This window comes from Procambarus clarkii, chromosome 2, assembly GCF_040958095.1.
Source record: "Procambarus clarkii isolate CNS0578487 chromosome 2, FALCON_Pclarkii_2.0, whole genome shotgun sequence".
NCBI classification, from domain to species: Eukaryota; Metazoa; Arthropoda; class Malacostraca; order Decapoda; family Cambaridae; genus Procambarus; species Procambarus clarkii.
The window spans coordinates 54,586,173-54,605,909 of record NC_091151.1 but is presented as its reverse complement, the minus strand read 5'-3'; the positions used below and the strand labels follow the sequence as shown (position 1 = coordinate 54,605,909).

The 19,737-nt window shown below is 42.3% G+C and overlaps 1 protein-coding gene across 1 annotated transcript; it reads right to left on the bottom strand.

The window, feature by feature from the left end:
- Positions 1-1,657: 1,657 nt before the first annotated feature.
- LOC138366653 (uncharacterized protein DDB_G0287625-like) lies at positions 1,658-2,668 on the bottom strand. Its single transcript, XM_069327858.1, has one exon. It carries the CDS (start codon positions 2,666-2,668, stop codon positions 1,658-1,660), a length of 1,011 nt encoding a protein of 336 aa, XP_069183959.1.
- Positions 2,669-19,737: the final 17,069 nt, after the last annotated feature.

Sequence of the window (19,737 nt, the reverse complement as noted above, 5' to 3'; positions counted from 1 at the left end):
TTGGTACTGTTGTTGTTATTGTTGGTGTTGTTGTTGGTGGTGTTGCTGTTATTGTTGGTGTTGTTGTTGGTGGTGTTGTTGTTGTTATTGTTGGTGCTGTTATTGTTGGTGCTGTTGTTGTTATTGTTGGTGTTGTTGTTGGTGGTGTTGTTGTTGTTATTGTTGGTGCTGTTGTTGTTATTGTTGGTGGTGTTGTTGTTGTTATTGTTGGTGGTGTTGTTGTTATTGTTGGTGGTGTTGTTGTTGGTGGTGTTGTTGTTATTGTTGGTGGTGTTGTTGTTGGTGGTGTTGTTGTTATTGTTGGTGTTGTTGTTGGTGGGGCTGTTGTTGGTGTTGTTGTTGTTGTTGTTGTTGTTGGTGTTGTTGTTGTTATTGTTGGTGCTGTTGTTGTTGGTGCTGTTGTTGTTATTGTTGTTGTTGTTGATGCTGTTGTTGTTATTGTTGGTGCTGTTGTTGTTATTGTTGGTCCTGTTGTTGTTGGTGCTGTTGTTGTTATTGTTGGTCCTGTTGTTGTTGGTGCTGTTGTTGTTGGTGCTGTTGTTGTTATTGTTGTTGTTATTGTTGGTGATGTTGTTGTTGGTGCTGTTGTTGTTGGTGCTGTTGTTGTTATTGTTGTTGTTAATGCTGATGTTGTTCTTGGTGGTACTCTTGTTGATGTTAATGCTGTTCTTGTTGTTACATTTTTGTTAATTTACTGCTGTTCTTGATGCAGTAGCTGCTGTTGTTGTTGCTACATTTTTGGTACCGTTGCTGTTGTTGTTGTTGATGTAGTGGCTGTTGTTGCTGCTGCTATTTTGTTATAATTACTACTGTTGTTGATTCAGTGGTTGTTCCTGTTGCTGCATTTTACCATTGGCTGTTGTTAATGCTACCTTTTTGCTATAGATGGTGCTGTTGTTGACGCAATGGCTGTTGTTGTTGTTGTTGTTGCATCTGTTTTGCTATATTAGCTGTTGTTATTGCTGCATTTGTCGATGTTGTGGTTGTTGTTGTTGTTTATATTTTTGTTGACGCAGTGTCTGTTGTTGTTGCTGCTATTTGTTTTTACTGTTATTTATTTTGTTGCTGCTACTGTTGCTTCCGTTGTTGCTTCAGTTGCTGTTGCTCCTGCTGCTACTATTATTGCTGCTGCTGCTACTGCTGCTGCTGCTGCTGTTGATGATGATGATGCTACTGATGCAACAGTCGTTGCTATTATCTCGTTGATGATGTTGATGTTGGTGCTGCTGTTGCTGCAGTTGTTATTTTTGTTGTTCTTATCGCTCCTGTTACAACTGTTGTTCTTATTCCAGCTGCTGAAGTTGTTGTTGTATTCTCTCTTACTATTGGTGGTGGTATTGTTGTTAGTTTGTTATTTATGCGGCTGTTATTAATGCAGTTGCGGATTTTGCGTCTGTTGTTTCTGATTTTTCTGTTGCTGCTGCTGTCGCTGCGGTTGCATCTGCGGTTGATGTTGCTGCTGTTGCTTCACCTATTGCTGTTGCAACTGTTACCCAAACTGCTGCTGCTGCTGCTGCTGCTGCTGCTGCTGCTGCTGCTGCTGCTGTACCTTCTGTGTCTACTGATATTGCGGCCGGTTTTGCAACGTTTTCTGCTTCTATCATTGCTGCTGCAACTGTTGCTACTGCTATTTTCCTCAGTGATTTTTGTTGCTGCTTCAGCTGTTGTTGCAACAGCGGGTGACGTTACTGTGGTGGATGCATGTTTTCCTGTTGTCACTGTTGAGGTTACCATTGTTGATGCATGTGTTCTTGTTGTCCCCGTTGAGGTTACCGTTGTTGATGCATGTGTTCCTGTTGTCACCGTTGGGGGTACCGTTGATGATGCATGTGTTCCTGTTGTAACCGTTGGGGTTACCGTTGTTGATGCTTGTGTTTCTCTTGTCCCCGTTAGGGTTACCGTTGATGATGCATGTGTTCCTGTTGTCCCCGTTAGGGTTACCGTTGATGATGCATGTGTTCCTGTTGTAACCGTTGGGGTTACCGTTGTTGATGCATGTGTTCCTGTTGTCCCCGTTGAGGTTACTGTTGTTGATGCATATGTTCCTGTTGTCCCCGTTTGGGTTACCGTTGATGATGCATGTGTTCCTGTTGTAACCGTTGGGGTTACCGTTGTTGATACATGTGTTCCTGTTGTCCCCGTTTGGGTTACCGTTGATGTTGTATGTGTTCCTGTTGTAACCGTTGGGGTTACCGTTGTTGATGCATGTGTTCCTGTTGTCCCCGTTTGGGTTACCGTTGATGATGCATGTGTTCCTGTTGTAACCGTTGGGGTTACCGTTGTTGATGCATGTGTTCCTGTTGTAACCGTTGGGGTTACCGTTGTTGATGCATGTGTTCCTGTTGTCCCCGTTTTGGTTACCGTTGATGATGCATGTGTTCCTGTTGTAACCGTTGGGGTTACCGTTGTTGATGCATGTGTTCCTGTTGTCCCCGTTGACGTTACTGTTGTTGATGCATGTGTTCCTGTTGTCCCCGTTTGGGTTACCGTTGGTGATGCATGGGTTCCTGTTGTCACCGTTGAGGATACCGTTGATGATGCATATGTTCCTGTTGTCCCCGTTGGGGATGCCGTTGGGCACATCCTCGCTCTCAAACCTAAAATCCTCGTTAACTATTCTCTTTGTTTCTAATATTAAATATTTAACGTAAAGTTTTGGGGAATTCATTCATGAAAGCGTTTAATTAACATTCCCCCCTGACTGTTTATTATCTATCTCATACACCTGTGCATTTATAATTCATTTGGACAGGGACAGGAAGCCAACATATGTCTATACAGTAAAGAAAATGTTTTCTCCTCTGTGTGCTGTTTGTCTGTTGGAAGTCACTCGCTAACCTCACTCAAATTGACAGAAGGAGTGGTCTGGGGTACGGGATGAACATAGGCTGGTCAGGGTTGTCACAATTCCAATGGGAACAGCGTAGCAGGGGGTCACATTCATACCCCCACGACGATGTTTGACACTGTCCGGGCCAGTTACACCGCTAAATATTTTCAAAACAAACTTTTCGAAACTTACTTTGTCTCATAGTAATATACACCATAAATCACTGATCTCGGGAAGATTAACATAAATTTCCTTCTATCAATAATTTGCCCGTACTCGCATAGACTCTTTCACAGCTTCAAAGGTTTATCAAGCCAAGGGCGTTTATCAGACTAAAGGGATAGCTAGTCCCTTTTCAGCATTTCTTATCATTGGTATCACTGGGAGGCGGCTCACTAGCGGCCTCCCACACACTACACTACAGTATTAGTCTTTTTTTACGAGACGGACAGTGACAGGCAAATACAAAAACAGAGACAAACAAAAATAGAGACAGAGACGGAGACAGATAGACAGAGACAGACAACAGATAGATGCATGGGTAGATGGATAGAAAGATAGAGACATGGATTGATGGATAAATATATGGAAAAATTGATGGATACATGGATAGACAGATGAGTAAGTGAATGGATGAACATAAAGATGAGTAAGTGAATGGATGACTATAAAGATGAGAAGATGGATGGATAGATTGATAGTTGTATAGACTGATATATAGAGGCATAAATAGATGGATAGATACGTCGATACATAGATAGATAGTTGGATTGATATATATGGATAGATAGGCAGATAGATGGATGGACAGATGGACTGTTGTATAGATGAATGGATAAATTAATAGATGGATAAGTAAATTATTTGAAGAATAGGTTGGTGGATGGATAAATTGATAGATGCATGGATAGATTGATGAATAAAGCTGGATAGATGGATAGATTGCTAAATAGATAGGTGTATAAATAGATTGACAGATGGATGTATAGATAGATGGATCTATAGAAGGACAGATAGGTTGACAGACAGGTAGAAGAATATATAGATGAATGAATGCATAGACGGAGAAATATACGAATGGATGGATAAATTGATACATGGATGGATAGATAAACAGATATATGAATGAATATATAAATGAACAAAAGAGCATCAGGTAAATATAAATCTATACTGAGAGAGAGAAGCTTTCATTAAAGGCTCACTAATCATTTATGGCGTCGTTCTTGAACATTTTGAAGCTCTTCCTGGTTTATATCATTATTTTGTCTGTTAGTGGCCAGAAGTGTAGAAAATTCGTAACCAATGTCCACTTTCTTCAGAGGCAGATAAATGGAATTAATGTCCAAATTAACATGAAGTTTTACATGATGTTAATAGGAACTTGGTACTTTCTGTTCCGAGTTGCTGAATCAAAACCAACAACAACAAGAAAAACAACAACCTGTAGGTTACTCTTAACATTAAGTCGCTGCTGGAAGGTATTTTTGTCAGATACATGAGAACGGACAAAATGCCAGGAATCACGTGCTTTTGATAAAAACAAATAAGGGATATCCTTCTTCATCACAGTGTAAAGAAAGAGATGAGGTCCACACAGAGTTGATGCCCCGTCCGAGCAAGCTTCAAATCAACTCCAATATTGCCAAAACATTCTTTGAGGTGTTGATACAAGGCTTCAGTGGTAGTGCTTGTGAGCAAAGCTAGTCCCATAAATTGAGGTAAAATCCAACTGTGTTTAGATTTATAATATCGGATACAGACACACAAATGTTTTTCACACGTAAAATCTCTCTACTCACCTATAAGTAGTTTACTGGAGGCCCATCACTACATATTGTTACTTTCCACCAAATAGTTAAGTACTATAATTTCATGAGGATTGATTGCTTGTATTCTGGAGCCGGTCGGCCGAGCGGACAGCACGTTGGACTTGTGATCCTGTGGTCCCGGGTTCGATCCCGGGCGCCGGCGAGAAACAATGGGCAGAGTTTCTTTCACCCTATGCCCCTGTTACCTAGCAGTAAAATAGGTACCTGGGTGTTAGTCAGCTGTCACGGGCTGCTTCCTGGGGGTAGAGGCCTGGTCGAGGACCGGGCCGCGGGACACTAAAAAGCCCCGAAATCATCTCAAGATAACTTGTATAGACATATCCCGGGATGAAGCATTACTAGCAACTAAGGTTGGGCGGTCGTCTCCCCTGGGGAGGATTACCTTATACATGTACGTCTTCTTTCGGTAATATAAACGGAAAATCAGGAACATTATCGTGAATTCTAATCAAAACACATTGACTTTAATCATTTGTATTGGAAACAACATTTAATTATCTTACCTTGTTGTTACCATATATTTCCAATTTTCCGAGGATCAACGTCCCCAGGGGCCGGTTTCTGAGCAGGCCTTCTTTCGCGGTCTGGTTAACCAGGCAGTTGGACGCAGCTGTGATTTACATTACATTATTACTGCATAAATAATAAGTCATTGACTATCTTAACATTGGTAGCCCAAATTAGCCCAACTGAATTTTAAATTAACCCAAAAAGGAGCAAGTAGCGAAATTTTAAATTTAGAAGCGCAGACCTGTCCAAAGTGGCCCAATTCACTACTTTTAGCCCAATCTGGCCCCACTGAGCTATGGCGAGGCCCAGCTGGTGTGGCTGGTCCCTGGGTACAGGTGCCACTGACCACCAGATTATTATTTGTTGATACATAGATCGATATTTAGAACAAAGGGCGCACTATAGACCGCATGACCTGGCTCTCGTGTCCACTTTGTGACCGGAAGTGGGGATAATTACACATAATTATGTAATTTGTTTTGCGAAAAAACATGGGATTTTTACCCTGGTGTTGCTACATGCTTGAGCTTTCTATACATATTTTTCACAAATATTCGATTTTTGTCAATGTTTTTTTTCGGATTCCAGGCCTCTTAAGTTGAGGAATTATTTCTAAACAGATATAATTTCACAACAAAGGTTTGATGCAGTAGACTTATTACTCACGTGTTTGGAGTAAAAACCCGATGGTTTAACCGGGTTGTAGGAGAAACAGGTAAGTGACACAGGTATAGAAATGGACTTCAACTAAGCAATTCCAACAGCCCCAACCATACTTGGAACACGTGCCCGGGTGCTCAGGGGATGGGAAGGGAACTATCAAGAGAAAGCGCCAAGCCATTCCGACTATATAACACCTGGAAGGGGTCAGAATAAGGCACACATACATAGCCTCGCTCCTGTGCCAGGTAAGTCCACTACGGGCTCACCATAGCCCGTGCTACTTGGAACTTTTGCTCTGAGTAGCTAAATCTAAAACAACAAACAACATCAGAATAAGGGTTTAGGGTTGGACGGGGGTAAGGAATGGTACCCCAACCACTTGGACGGTCGGGGATTGAACGCTGACCTGCATGATGCACGACCGTCGCTTTACCGTCCAGCCCAAGTGGCCGGGTTCCTAGGTCAATGTCTTTAGTCAACATCAAGGACATAGAGTCCTTCCCTGGAAACACAAACTGTAACTGTCTCTATTTTCAGCTTGTTACAACTTGTAATAAAGTTGTTACATCTTGGCTTAACGTGTTTATGACGTATTAGAATGTTGTTACAACTTGCTATATTGGTTGTTATAACTCGTTAGGAGGTTACCTTGAGGTACTTCCGAGGATTAGCGTCCCCGCGGCCCGTCGTCGACCAGGCCTCTTGGTGTTAAAGGAGGTGGTAAAACTTGTTCGAACGTTGTGCCAACGTCGTAGTTTCGGTGTGTGTTTGGCGGGTAATTGACCCTTGACCCGTGAACCTTGCTGGGCTGGCACAGGTAGCGTCAAACACGACTAGTACAGTGTGCAGCACTGGTAATATTTATAGCAAGTTATGACGCGTGTTATTTAGTTGATATAGTCTCTGGAACTTCACGGAACTTCTTCTTCTCTGGAACTCAATAAAGAATTAAGTTAATGGTTCCTGATATTAGAATGACATACTTAGACAACAGAGTCGTGTTGATCCTTGCTGGTAATGGTGTAGTCCTCCTCCCATCAGCCCTTGCCAGCAGGCGGCGGAAAACTTGATTTCTTTAATATAATTAGTGATTGTTCACAATGTTTTAATATGTAATAAATGCCGTAGCATTAACTAAAAGAGTTTTAATAATTTATGCCTAAGGTAATAAGATTTGAGTCCCAGTGTTAATACATAGCAAGTTGAGACTCTTTATAAGGGGACGTCTTGACCCACCCGTGAAGGTAATCTTGAGATAATTTCAGTGCTCAGCGTCCTCGCGGCCCGGTTCACTACCAGTCCTTTGTATTGTTACACACACCCAGGAAGCAGCCCGTGCCAGCTGTCTAACTCCCAGGTACCTATTTACTGCTAGGTAAAGAAGGACATCAAAGCAAAAGGAACGCTGCCCATTTACTATCGCCTCCGCCGTTGATCGAACCCGGAACCATAGAACTACAAATCCCGAACGCTGTCCACTCAACCGTCAGGCCCATTGAGTCCACTCTGAGAAACTCTATACAATAATTGTTTAGATGAGGCTGTGGATTATTTTCCACATTAATCTTGGGAAAAGTAACATAAATTTCCTGATGTCAGTAATTTGCCCGTACTCACATAAAACAGCCAATTCAACTACAGATTCAAAGGTTTCTCAAGTAATGGCGTTTTAATCAGAGTTAGGGATAACTATTCATTTTTTAGTATTTCACACCACTGAGCACCACTTATAAGAATATAAGAACAAAAAAATATAAGAACTGCAGACGGCCTATTGGTCCATACGAAGCAGCTCCTATTTATAACCACCCAATTCCACTCATATACATGTCCAACCCATTCTTGAAACAATCAAGGTACCCCACATCCACTACATTATGCAGTAATTGGTTTTACAAATCAACAACCCTGTTATTGTCGGAAAACCCAACACCATTTACTAATATCAATACAATATCCAGATAATATTGCTGCTGTTGTATATATAAGTTAACCCAAAGAAAATGTACCTTGTAGTCGAATCGAATCGAATGAAACAGGACAAGATGCCCATGGGGCGAGTCTTGAAGTGGGGACAGATGAAGAAAAGTCGGTGAGAGGAAACGCTGGAGTTGAAGAGAAGTGGAATTTTCCATCAATAGAAAACGGAATATCATTGCCACATAGTTCTATAAATTCACTAGTTATTCTGTTGGGAATTATACTTAAATTCCGTAGTCTTTGGACTTATTACATCATAAGAACATCTTATTTGAATTAACTTAATTATCAGTATCAAAATAAAGTAAATGTGACCCTTCAATCACTTATTGACATCTGGACAAGGAGAGCCAAGGCGTCAGTGGAGAGAGGTCAGCCATTGTTGTCGAAAAAGACCGAGTCGTTGGAGCAAATTCCGCTCCTATAATTCTCTTGGACAAAGTGTTATGGAGACCAAATTAGTGGCTGTGCCGTCTCAAGATTATCCACGAATTTGTGGTGTTTATTTCGCGAGAGATTATCGACGAATTCTGTGGTGTTAATTCCGCGAGGTCACTAATAATATTTAATACTTCTAGATCATATAATGTGGGAACCGATCTGTGAGATTTATATTTATTTAATTTATATGAATTGATATAGAATTTATTCTTACGTTAATTTATATATTTCGATAGCAATTTGTATGATGTTTAGCGGACTGTATTTCTGCAAATTCTCACAAATCGATCCTTACACTTTAGGGGGGTTTATATCAAATTTATATATATGCAGCGAATTAAACTACAGTATTAAACTACATATATTAGTACATAACTTGGGGGTGCCTTATCTTATTGTATGGTAGGCTTATTCCACCAGTATAACTAGGATGTAGACACCAAATTGTCCTCGTGAGAGGCTAGCTTCCATCACCCAAGTGTTACGGACCCGAGTCCATCGTCGGAGCACGGAGCAGTGAAAAGAACGCCATCTGTGAGTCCGCTCCCGGAAACCCCTCCAAATAAACGACGCCATCTAGTGACGACGAGAGACGCCGGCAATACGTGCTGGATTCCCGTCTTAATTGGCTCGTGGAATAGCCGCTGCTGACCTCTGGTGAGGTGGCGCTTAGACAGTGAACGCCATCTATGGAGCAAATAGGTGGACGTTTCTGTCTAAGCTAGTAAGTGATGTTTCCTAGTGGCCCCAGGTAGTATCCCCAGTACTAATGACGTATTTGATTGCAGAGTCGACCTGGGACTGCTGTATTGAACGATCAGTCTACCCAAGGCAGCCAAGGTCTCTTCAACAGTCTGCTTCGAAGAAGCTGTGAGTCACCCCCGGACGAACTCTGTTGAGAGTATTAGCCTGCCTGTGGCGTGGCAGTGTCAGGAATCGCCTTATCCGGGGCTGGCTGATGGAAGAGACTAGCCACTGTGGTGCTTAGTGAGGAGAGTGATCAGCGGGATCACACGAGGCTCCTGCCTAGGGCTCGCAACCCTAGTATCGGTCGTCGAGTGGCCTACACTGCGGAGCTGATCGGTACCTGCCAGCTACAGGCTGGATTGTGGTTGAAGGCCTACACGTCGAAGCACCCACTGGGACTGTGATTTGGCTGGCCTGTGGCCAGGGTAGATTCGTCATAGAGTCATAGTGGATTCATCATGGGCCACGGAAGAAGGAACCAGGGCTACCCAGAGTGAGCACAGTCGAGCATCCAGTGTCTTCGGAGGAAGACGAACCTGTACATAATTGTGTAGTTATAATCCCCGTGTGTGACCGTTATTTATTTATACATGGTGGTGGAAATATATATCAGAAAAAGTGGAACATTTGTATCCCTCCCCCTTTAATTTAACTTGCGTTACGGAACTCACCCCTTGAAAGCCTCTACTAACTTGGGGCCGGATTCCCAAACTCTACTACCATCAGAGAAGAACCCGGTTGTGCCCCAGTAGGGCCGTAACACCAAGTAACTGATGTACCAAGATTAATTCTTGCTTCCTTTTCTTGTTCCTGTCAAATGGCACTAGCTGGAAGCCGGAATCCTTATATATGACAGCTATTTCAGATGAAACATTTATATATTATTAAATAAGGACCAAGGCTTAATTGCCTGGATTGAGTCGTTCATTTGTGTCCTAACTGGAATTAATCATATCTAGCTAACATTACTGGCCAATAATGACTTAGATAAGATTTCGGAAAGACACTTGCTTTGTGGTTGTTGACAGCGTGTTGATGATGGTAGAAGCACTAATTTGGTCTCCATAACACTTCGTCCAAGAGAATTATAGGAGAGGAATTTGCTCCAACGACTCGGTCTTTTTCGACAACAATGGCTGACCTCTCTCCATTGACACTCTCCTGGTCCAGATGTCAATAAGAGATAGAAGGGTCACATTTACTCTCTTTTGATACTGATAATTAAGTTAATTCAAATGAGATGTTGTTATGATATTTAAAGTCCAAAGACTACTGTATTTAAGAATAATTCCAAACAGAATAGCTGGGGAATTTATTGCACTATGTGGCAATAATATCCCGTTTTCTATTGATGGAAAATTCCACTACAAGCTACATTTTCTATGGGTTAACTTGTGTATACAACAGCAGCAATATTATCTGCATATTGTAGTGATATTAGTAAATGGTGTCGTGTTTCCGACATAATTCCCCGGGAGGCTGCTCACGGGTCAGAGTTCTATTTAGACCAAAAGAACACCGATACTCCTCCTTCGAATTATTTGATTTATTTGATGTTAGCAGTTAGTAATCACATATTTGTGCATCTGTTCGTACAGGACGGATGTCCCGTACTTGAGTTACAGGGGTTAGAAGTCAAATGCGATTTCATTTCCCTGTTAACTCTCGAAAGGCTAAAATTTTCTAGCCTAATTACATATCAACCCAGAGGACTGAATGTGATCAAGTACTACAGTCATGTATGATTCAGGGACTGCAGTGAGATCAGTGACATTAGATATAACTTGAAGCTTGTTCGGGTAACTGGTCACTAATATTTAAACACTGAGGCCCATGGAATTCATCTTGATTAAATAATAAATGTATCAAAATCAGCCTATGGATTTATTGGGGTTTAATTTAGTTAATTAATTCAGAGGATTGAATAGTCCATCATTAAAGTCAATTATGGTTCTGAGACTGCAGTGGGTTCAATGACATTGGTCGCAGTGACTTGTAGCTGTTTAGGCTACTGTTCACTGATTTGCCACTGAGTCCTCATGAACTCATCTTCAGCTTTAAATGATTATATTAAGATCAACCTCTGTGGCTATTGTCAGCTGTAATCTCCTTAGTATAATGCTACTAAAGATATATAATCAGCTGACAAATTTAGATTTCTACTGGTATTGTTTATCTGCAGTCATAGGTCTCGTCAGGCTTATTATTGGGCCTGAGAGTAATTTACCTCCTGCAGAATTTATCATGGTTATGCCCTGATATTTAGTAGGGCTACCGATGAATCGATGGTAGTAGTTTGTACCTAGAAGGATACCGATGTCGGTGAGGTGATCAGACTTAATATTATCTGCCAATTTTATTCCTGTTTCTCAGGAATTTGGCTCTTGCTCCTAGACCTTGAACTTGTAGGTCTGCTCGTATTTTGTCCACCACAATGGCTTGTACTTGACAGACATAGCTGCCTAAACGTACTAAGGGTTGTACCACCTGGTAGACTTGAGTTCCTGTATCTGTTAGAAACCCTTAGATATTGATTTCGTCTGGGCTACAGGCCTTAATTGTAGTTCATCTGCCAACCTTTTAGTGACATATGTTCTCTGGGATCCTTGGTCAAACATCCCAAGGGTATGGACCTTGGCCCTCTTTTTCTGGATTGTAATTTGGGCAGTAGACAAAGTCGTTTTACCTTTGGCCTTTGCCGATAGAACACTAGTTGTTTGTTGCACCTTGCAGTACTGTACTGTGGTGGGAACGCAACCTTGGGGTTTGGAGACTTTGTTTTGGTGTCTCCGCACAAGGCAGCATGGTGCTGACTTTCGTTACACCTATTACAGGTGTATAATTGGGTCTCACAGACGATGATGTTATTTTTCCTGAGGCACCTCGTGCAATGTTACAAATCTTTTAGTGGCTCAACACGGGCGTCACTATCAGGAAAATTAGGACAATGGTACATTGAATGATTTTCTTTGCAGAACAAACATGTTCCATAGCTTCCAGTACCCTTTGGAGTCATGTTCTTGGGTGACACAGTTACTATAGGCTTGAAGGGTCCCACTGCATACACGCCCACACTGCCACTGTTCCACTTTGGTGTTGAATTAAATGGTTTAGATTGATTTGGAGTACCTTTGGTACTCTGTGGTTTACTATTATTGGTTTCTGAAGGTTTACTTGGTGGTTTTAATTTGTCATGTGTTCGTAATTGATGAATTACTGAAGGTAAACCCTCAGATATTTCATTCATGAATAAGATACTTTTATTGTAATGAACACTCATTTGTCTCAATACGTCCCTAGGCATTTTCTCCTGGACAATTATTTTCAAGACCCACTCAGCCCCGTTTGTATCTGCTGTCAGGCTGAGGGCCTTGATCATTGATTCTACCTCCAGCTTGAAGACTTGGAGTGAATCAGCTGAAGCCTCCGGTGGCGGTAAATGCAACAGCTCATGAACTAAGTGTGATGTTCTTACTTCTGGATCAGCATAATTATCCATGAGGAGTTGTACTGCCAGATCATAGCCGTCATTAGTTAATCTCAGATGGGATACTACTGTTTTAGCCTCACCTGATAATTGACCTTGTAGATAAGAGAATTTACTACTCTTAGGTAAAGATTGTTTTGAATCCACAAGGTCTACGAATTTGTTCCAAAATTCATCCCAATCTTCCTCGTCTTTTCCTGAGAAATTGGGTAAATTAATTGGAGGGAGTCAAGCTTCAGCTTGACTCGTATTAGAGGAAATTGTTGTTGTTGTTTCCTTGTTCTGGGCAATTAATTTGACGAAAGGCAGTAACGCGGCCTGCCTGTGATCTTCATAACTCGCTACATCAATCTTAATGTCGTCTATTTCTGTTTCTGATAAATTGGTGTTGGCAAGTTCAGCCACATATGTTGCTATTTGGCATTTGATTTGCTCAAATTTACCTGCAGCTGCTTGATAATAGCTTTCCAGGTCAGCATAATCAACAGGAGATTGTTGTGACAAATCCTCACATTTCTTGATCTGTCTTGTTAAGTGACCTTTAAGACCTACAAGGTTTTTTTTTCATTCTTCCTGCATTATCCATACTGGCTAGTTGATTAACAATGGTATCTGATTTATGACACAAAAAATAATGTTGAAAAAAATCCTTCATTATACATATATATATATATATATATATATATATATATATATATATATATATATATATATATATATATATATATATATATATATATATATATATATATATATATATATAACTGAAAACTCACACCCCAGAAGTGACTCGAACCCATACTCCCAGAAGCAACGCAACTGGTATGTACAAGACGCCTTAATCCACTTGACCATCACGACCGGACAAAATGAGGTGATAGCCGAGGCTATTTGAACCACCCCACCGCCGGCACTCGGATAGTAATCTTGGGCATAGCATTTTACCAAATCACCTCATTCTTTGGGGCACACGTGAGGAACACAAATGCGAACAAGCCTGAATGGTCCCCAGGACAATATGCAACTGAAAACTCACACCCCAGAAGTGACTCGAACCCATACTCCCAGAAGCAACGCAACTGGTATGTACAAGACGCCTTAATCCACTTGACCATCACGACCGGACAAAATGAGGTGATAGCCGAGGCTATTTGAACCACTCCACCGCCGGCACTCGGATAGTAATCTTGGGCATAGCATTTCACCAAATCACCTCATTCTTTGGGGCACACGTGAGGAACACAAATGCGAACAAGCCTGAATGGTCCCCAGGACAATATGCAACTGAAAACTCACACCCCAGAAGTGACTCGAACCCATACTCCCAGAAGCAACGCAACTGGTATGTACAAGACGCCTTAATCCACTTGACCATCACGACCGGACATAATGAGGTGATAGCCGAGGCTATTTGAACCACCCCACCGCCGGCACTCGGATAGTAATCTTGGGCATAGCATTTTACCAAATCACCTCATTCTTTGGGGCACACGTGAGGAACACAAATGCGAACAAGCCTGAATGGTCCCCAGGACAATATGCAACTGAAAACTCACACCCCAGAAGTGACTCGAACCCATACTCCCAGAAGCAACGCAACTGGTATGTACAAGACGCCTTAATCCACTTGACCATCACGACCGGACATAATAAGGTGATAGCCGAGGCTATTTGAACCACCCCACCGCCGGCACTCGGATAGTAATCTTGGGCATAGCATTTTACCAAATCACCTCATTCTTTGGGGCACACGTGAGGAACACAAATGCGAACAAGCCTGAATGGTCCCCAGGACAATATGCAACTGAAAACTCACACCCCAGAAGTGACTCGAACCCATACTCCCAGAAGCAACGCAACTGGTATGTACAAGACGCCTTAATCCACTTGACCATCACGACCGGACATAATGAGGTGATAGCCGAGGCTATTTGAACCACCCCACCGCCGGCACTCGAATAGTAATCTTGGGCATAGCATTGGGCATAGTGTGCCCCAAAGAATGAGGTGATTTGGTAAAATGCTATGCCCAAGATTACTATCCGAGTGCCGGCGGTGGGGTGGTTCAAATAGCCTCGGCTATCACCTCAATATGTCCGGTCGTGATGGTCAAGTGGATTAAGGCGTCTTGTACATACCAGTTGCGTTGCTTCTGGGAGTATGGGTTCGAGTCACTTCTGGGGTGTGAGTTTTCAGTTGCATATTGTCCTGGGGACCATTCAGGCTTGTTCGCATTTGTGTTCCTCACGTGTGCCCCAAAGAATGAGGTGATTTGGTAAAATGCTATGCCCAAGATTACTATCCGAGTGCCGGCGGTGGGGTGGTTCAAATAGCCTCGGCTATCACCTCATTATGTCCGGTCGTGATGGTCAAGTGGATTAAGGCGTCTTCTACATACCAGTTGCGTTGCTTCTGGGAGTATGGGTTCGAGTCACTTCTGGGGTGTGAGTTTTCAGTTGCATATTGTCCTGGGGACCATTCAGGCTTGTTCGCATTTGTGTTCCTCACGTGTGCCCCAAAGAATGAGGTGATTTGGTAAAATGCTATGCCCAAGATTACTATCCGAGTGCCGGCGGTGGGGTGGTTCAAATAGCCTTGGCTATCACTTCATTATGTCCGGTCGTGATGGTCAAGTGGATTAAGGCGTCTTGTACATACCAGTTGCGTTGCTTCTGGGAGTATGGGTTTGAGTCACTTCTGGGGTGTGAGTTTTCAGTTGCATATTGTCCTGGGGACCATTCAGGCTTGTTCGCATTTGTGTTCCTCACGTGTGCCCCAAAGAATGAGGTGATTTGGTAAAATGCTATGCCCAAGATTACTATCCGAGTGCCGGCGGTGGGGTGGTTCAAATAGCCTCGGCTATCACCTCATTATGTCCGGTCGTGATGGTCAAGTGGATTAAGGCGTCTTGTACATACCAGTTGCGTTGCTTCTGGGAGTATGGGTTCGAGTCACTTCTGGGGTGTGAGTTTTCAGTTGCATATTGTCCTGGGGACCATTCAGGCTTGTTCGCATTTGTGTTCCTCACGTGTGCCCCAAAGAATGAGGTGATTTGGTAAAATGCTATGCCCAAGATTACTATCCGAGTGCCGGCGGTGGGGTGGTTCAAATAGCCTCGGCTACCACCTCATTATGTCCGGTCGTGATAGTCAAGTGGATTAAGGCGTCTTGTACATACCAGTTGCGTTGCTTCTGGGAGTATGGGTTCGAGTCACTTCTGGGGTGTGAGTTTTCAGTTGCATATTGTCCTGGGGACCATTCAGGCTTGTTCGCATATATATATATATATATATATATATATATATATATATATATATATATATATATATATATATATATATATATATATATATATATATATATATATAATGGTAATAGTAGGGCACATAGGGTAGAAATACTGGGAAATGAATTTTGCCAAACAAAAACAGAATAACTGCTGAATGCACTTAATTATAAATTCTGCGGATATCTACACCTAGATCATCCAGAGCACTATACAACTCTCGCTCTGACTGAAGGTCAGGAACAGATGAAACGGCATGTGACAAACTGTCATCTTGAGAGGTAAACACGTTGACATCTAGGCAATGGACATGTGGTGAGTTCACGGTTGAAACAAAAGGTCTAGATCTAAGATTATAGGCGCTATTATGGGGTGGCTGTACAACAAATGGTCTGTCAACCACAGTAGGTGGTGTCCCAATAGAAGAATCAGTTTGGGTAAGTTCATTGTTATCTTCCTCATCAGTTTCGTCAACAGCCGTTTTAGGTAATTTCACATGGTCTAAATGTCCATTTTTATACTCTCCTGTTAACAAGTTCTTAAGTCTGTACTTGTTACCCTTAATAAGCTCGATTGCCTTATATGGACCCAAAACTTTCTTAGCTTGCACATAGAGCCAGTCCTGTGTTGGTTAAGTACCATTACTACAGATCCGACAGTTATCTTACTGGGCTTAGCTCGTGCATTCCTTGTTCGAGTGAACTTGGCTGTTGCCTTGAGCAGTTGTTCTCGTATTTTCTTCAAAACTAGTTACATTTGTCTATTCTTTACTTGAACAAAATTATCTATGTTATACAAATGATTAGGGAGTACATTAGTCAATTCATTAGGTAGGATCTTATCTGTACCATATAGAATAGTGGGAGGAGTGTCACCTGTAGAAACATTAATTGAAGAATTAATGGCACACTGAATTAGGGGTATGAGTTCATCCTAATTACTCATATCAAAATTCAATGTGAATCTCAAGGCATCTAACACTTTTCTGTCAGTACGATCTGCTAACCCATTACATGCTGGGTGATATGGCATAATACTACGTTTTGTAATGCTATATAAATCACAGAAGCTAGTTAAAATACTATTACTGAACTCTGGACCATTATCTGAAAGGATTACTCTATGTATACTATATCTACAAATTATTTGGTCATGGAATGCACTGGCTATAGTTTCTGCTGTTTTGTTCGGGATAGGAACTAGTTCGCAATTCCATGACAAATTATCAACCATTAAAAGTAAGTGTCTGTTCCCTTTTTCTGTTTCCACAAAATTTGACAACAAATTCTTTGATACTCGTTCTCAAGGAGATTTAGTCACTTGGTACACATGAATTGGATTAAGTCCTGCTACATGTCCCTTGTGCTGTAAGCAGGTCAAACATCTGTCAACATAAGGAACCATCTCCTTAGCCCTTTTTTGCCAAAAATACTTCAATCGACCTCGCTGGAGTGTATGATCCTTTCCGGGATGTGCACTTGCACATCATGGATAATCTTTAACACAGTTGGTACCAAGACATCTGGAACAACTGACAACATTTCCTCGGGGTTGTCCGTAGCTTTATTACTCTTCACAGTAAATTGTCTAACATCACTAACTCTTTCAATGGTACTGGAGGTTTGTGTATCTTGCTTAGTTAAAAACTTAATGATGCGTACCAATATGGGGTCTTGTCTCTGTTCCTTCTCTACTACTGTAGCGTCTAATACTGGGTAATCTAACTGAATCGCAGCTATGTGTCGAGAAAACGCATCAGCTACAATATTTTGTTTTCCTGGAATATAACCAAATGTGGAATATAACAGTCTTGAATTGTGAGCAAATATCTAGCAAAGTTTCTACCAGAATTCTTATTCTTGAACAAAGGAATTAGTGGATTGGTAATCTGTAAGTACATGAACTGGGTAATTATAAATTGTATCCCTGAAATGTTTAAGAGCCCATACAACTGATAAAGCTTCACGTTCTGTTGCACTATAATTTTTCTCTTCTTTAGATAATGTACAGGTTGCATAAGCTATTGCGTGAGGTCTGTGACCTTCGGTTTGAAGTAATGCAGCACCTAAACCAATGTCACTAGCATCTGTAACCAATGTAAGAGGTTTAGAAAAATCTGGGTACCTAAGGACAGGTGACGAGATCAATGCTGCCTTGAGTTTTTTGAGTGACTGTTCCTGGGCTTCTTCCCAATCAAAGGTTCATCTTTTCTTTGTAACTTGTATAGTGGAGCTGCTATAATAGAGAATCCAGCAATAAATGAACGAAAAATCCTACAAGACCATTTGAACTGTCTTATGGCTTCTGCGGTACGAGGTGTTGGAAAATCATGGGTAGGATAAAACGAAAACATTCTTTAGTCAAAGAAGGAGAAAGACCTGGGCGTGGATATAACCCCAGATCTGATGCCAGAAGCCAACAACAGCAGAATAACAACAGCTGCGTATGACACAATTGCCAACACCCGTGTATCCTTCAGAAATTTAGATGAGGGCCCCTTTTGGAAAGAAATACGGCAAAAGTGAAATTCTCACATGAACAGACTTCCCCAGCATGGAATCTCTACCTGAAAAGTGGCAAGGAGAAAATATAAAATGGTCCAGATTTATGCAATAAGACTCGTTCCTGAGCTGAAGGGATTGAGCTATGAGGGAAGATTAAGAGAACTGAACCTAACCACACTGGAGGAAAGGAGAGATAAGGGGGATATAATAACAACATTTAAGAGTCTAAGGGAAATTGATAAGGTCGACATGCGGCCTTGTTCAACGCCAGGAACAGTGGAACAAGTGGTCATAGAAGAAAACACGAGACGTAAATAAGTCACAGAGACGTCAGCAAGTGTGTGCTTTCAGACCTAAAGAGATGTCAGAAAGAATTTTTTTTAGTGTCAGAGCTGTCAATAAGTGGAACCGGTTAGACGTAGAAGACGTTGAAGCTAGTTTGATTTAAAGTTCTGACTCTAAATATGATGAAAGAGTGAGAAGAAAGTTCATAAGAATGTTCGTAAGGCGTGGCTAAGAGCCTAGTTCAACCCTGCAAGCACATCTAGGTAAGAACAGGCAAAGAGCGAAACATTGACGAGGAGACAGAGACAGACAGACAGAGATTGACAGAGACAATTATAGACATACAGACGGGGAGAGATACAGAGAGGCAGTTATTCAGTCATGCACCGAGACTGACAATGAGACCATCAAACAAGCATGCAGGCAGACAATTATGGGCAAACAACCATGCACATGGGCAAGACAGCAGGCAAGGAGGTAGGCATCCAGGCATGCAACAAGACGTGAGATATGCAGATAGGGAGGCAGGTATTCACCTGTGTAAGGAGGCAGACAGAGTAACAAGCAGGCATGCAGACGGACAACTAAGGAGGTAGGCAGGAAGGCGTGCAGTGAGGCATACAAGCAGGCGTGCAGTGAGGCATACAAGCAGGCGTGCAGTGAGGCATACAAGCAGGCGTGCAGTGAGGCATACAAGCAGGCGTGCAGTGAGGCATACAAGCAGGCGTGCAGTGAGGCATACAAGTAGGCGTGCAGTGAGGCATACAAGCAGGCGTGCAGTGAGGCATACAAGCAGGCGTGCAGTGAGGCATACAAGCAGGCGTGCAGTGAGGCATACAAGCAGGCGTGCAGTGAGTCATACAAGCAGGCGTGCAGTGAGGCATACAAGCAGGCGTGCAGTGAGGCATACAAGCAGGCGTGCAGTGAGGCATACAAGCAGGCGTGCAGTGAGGCATACAAGCAGGCGTGCAGTGAGGCATACAAGCAGGCGTGCAGTGAGGCATACAAGCAGGCGTGCAGTGAGGCATACAAGCAGGCGTGCAGTGAGGCATACAAGCAGGCGTGCAGTGAGGCATACAAGCAGGCGTGCAGTGAGGCATACAAGCAAGAAAGCAAGCAGGTAAATTTAGGTGGTAGAGAGAGAGAAAGAGAGAGAGAGAGAGAGAGAGAGA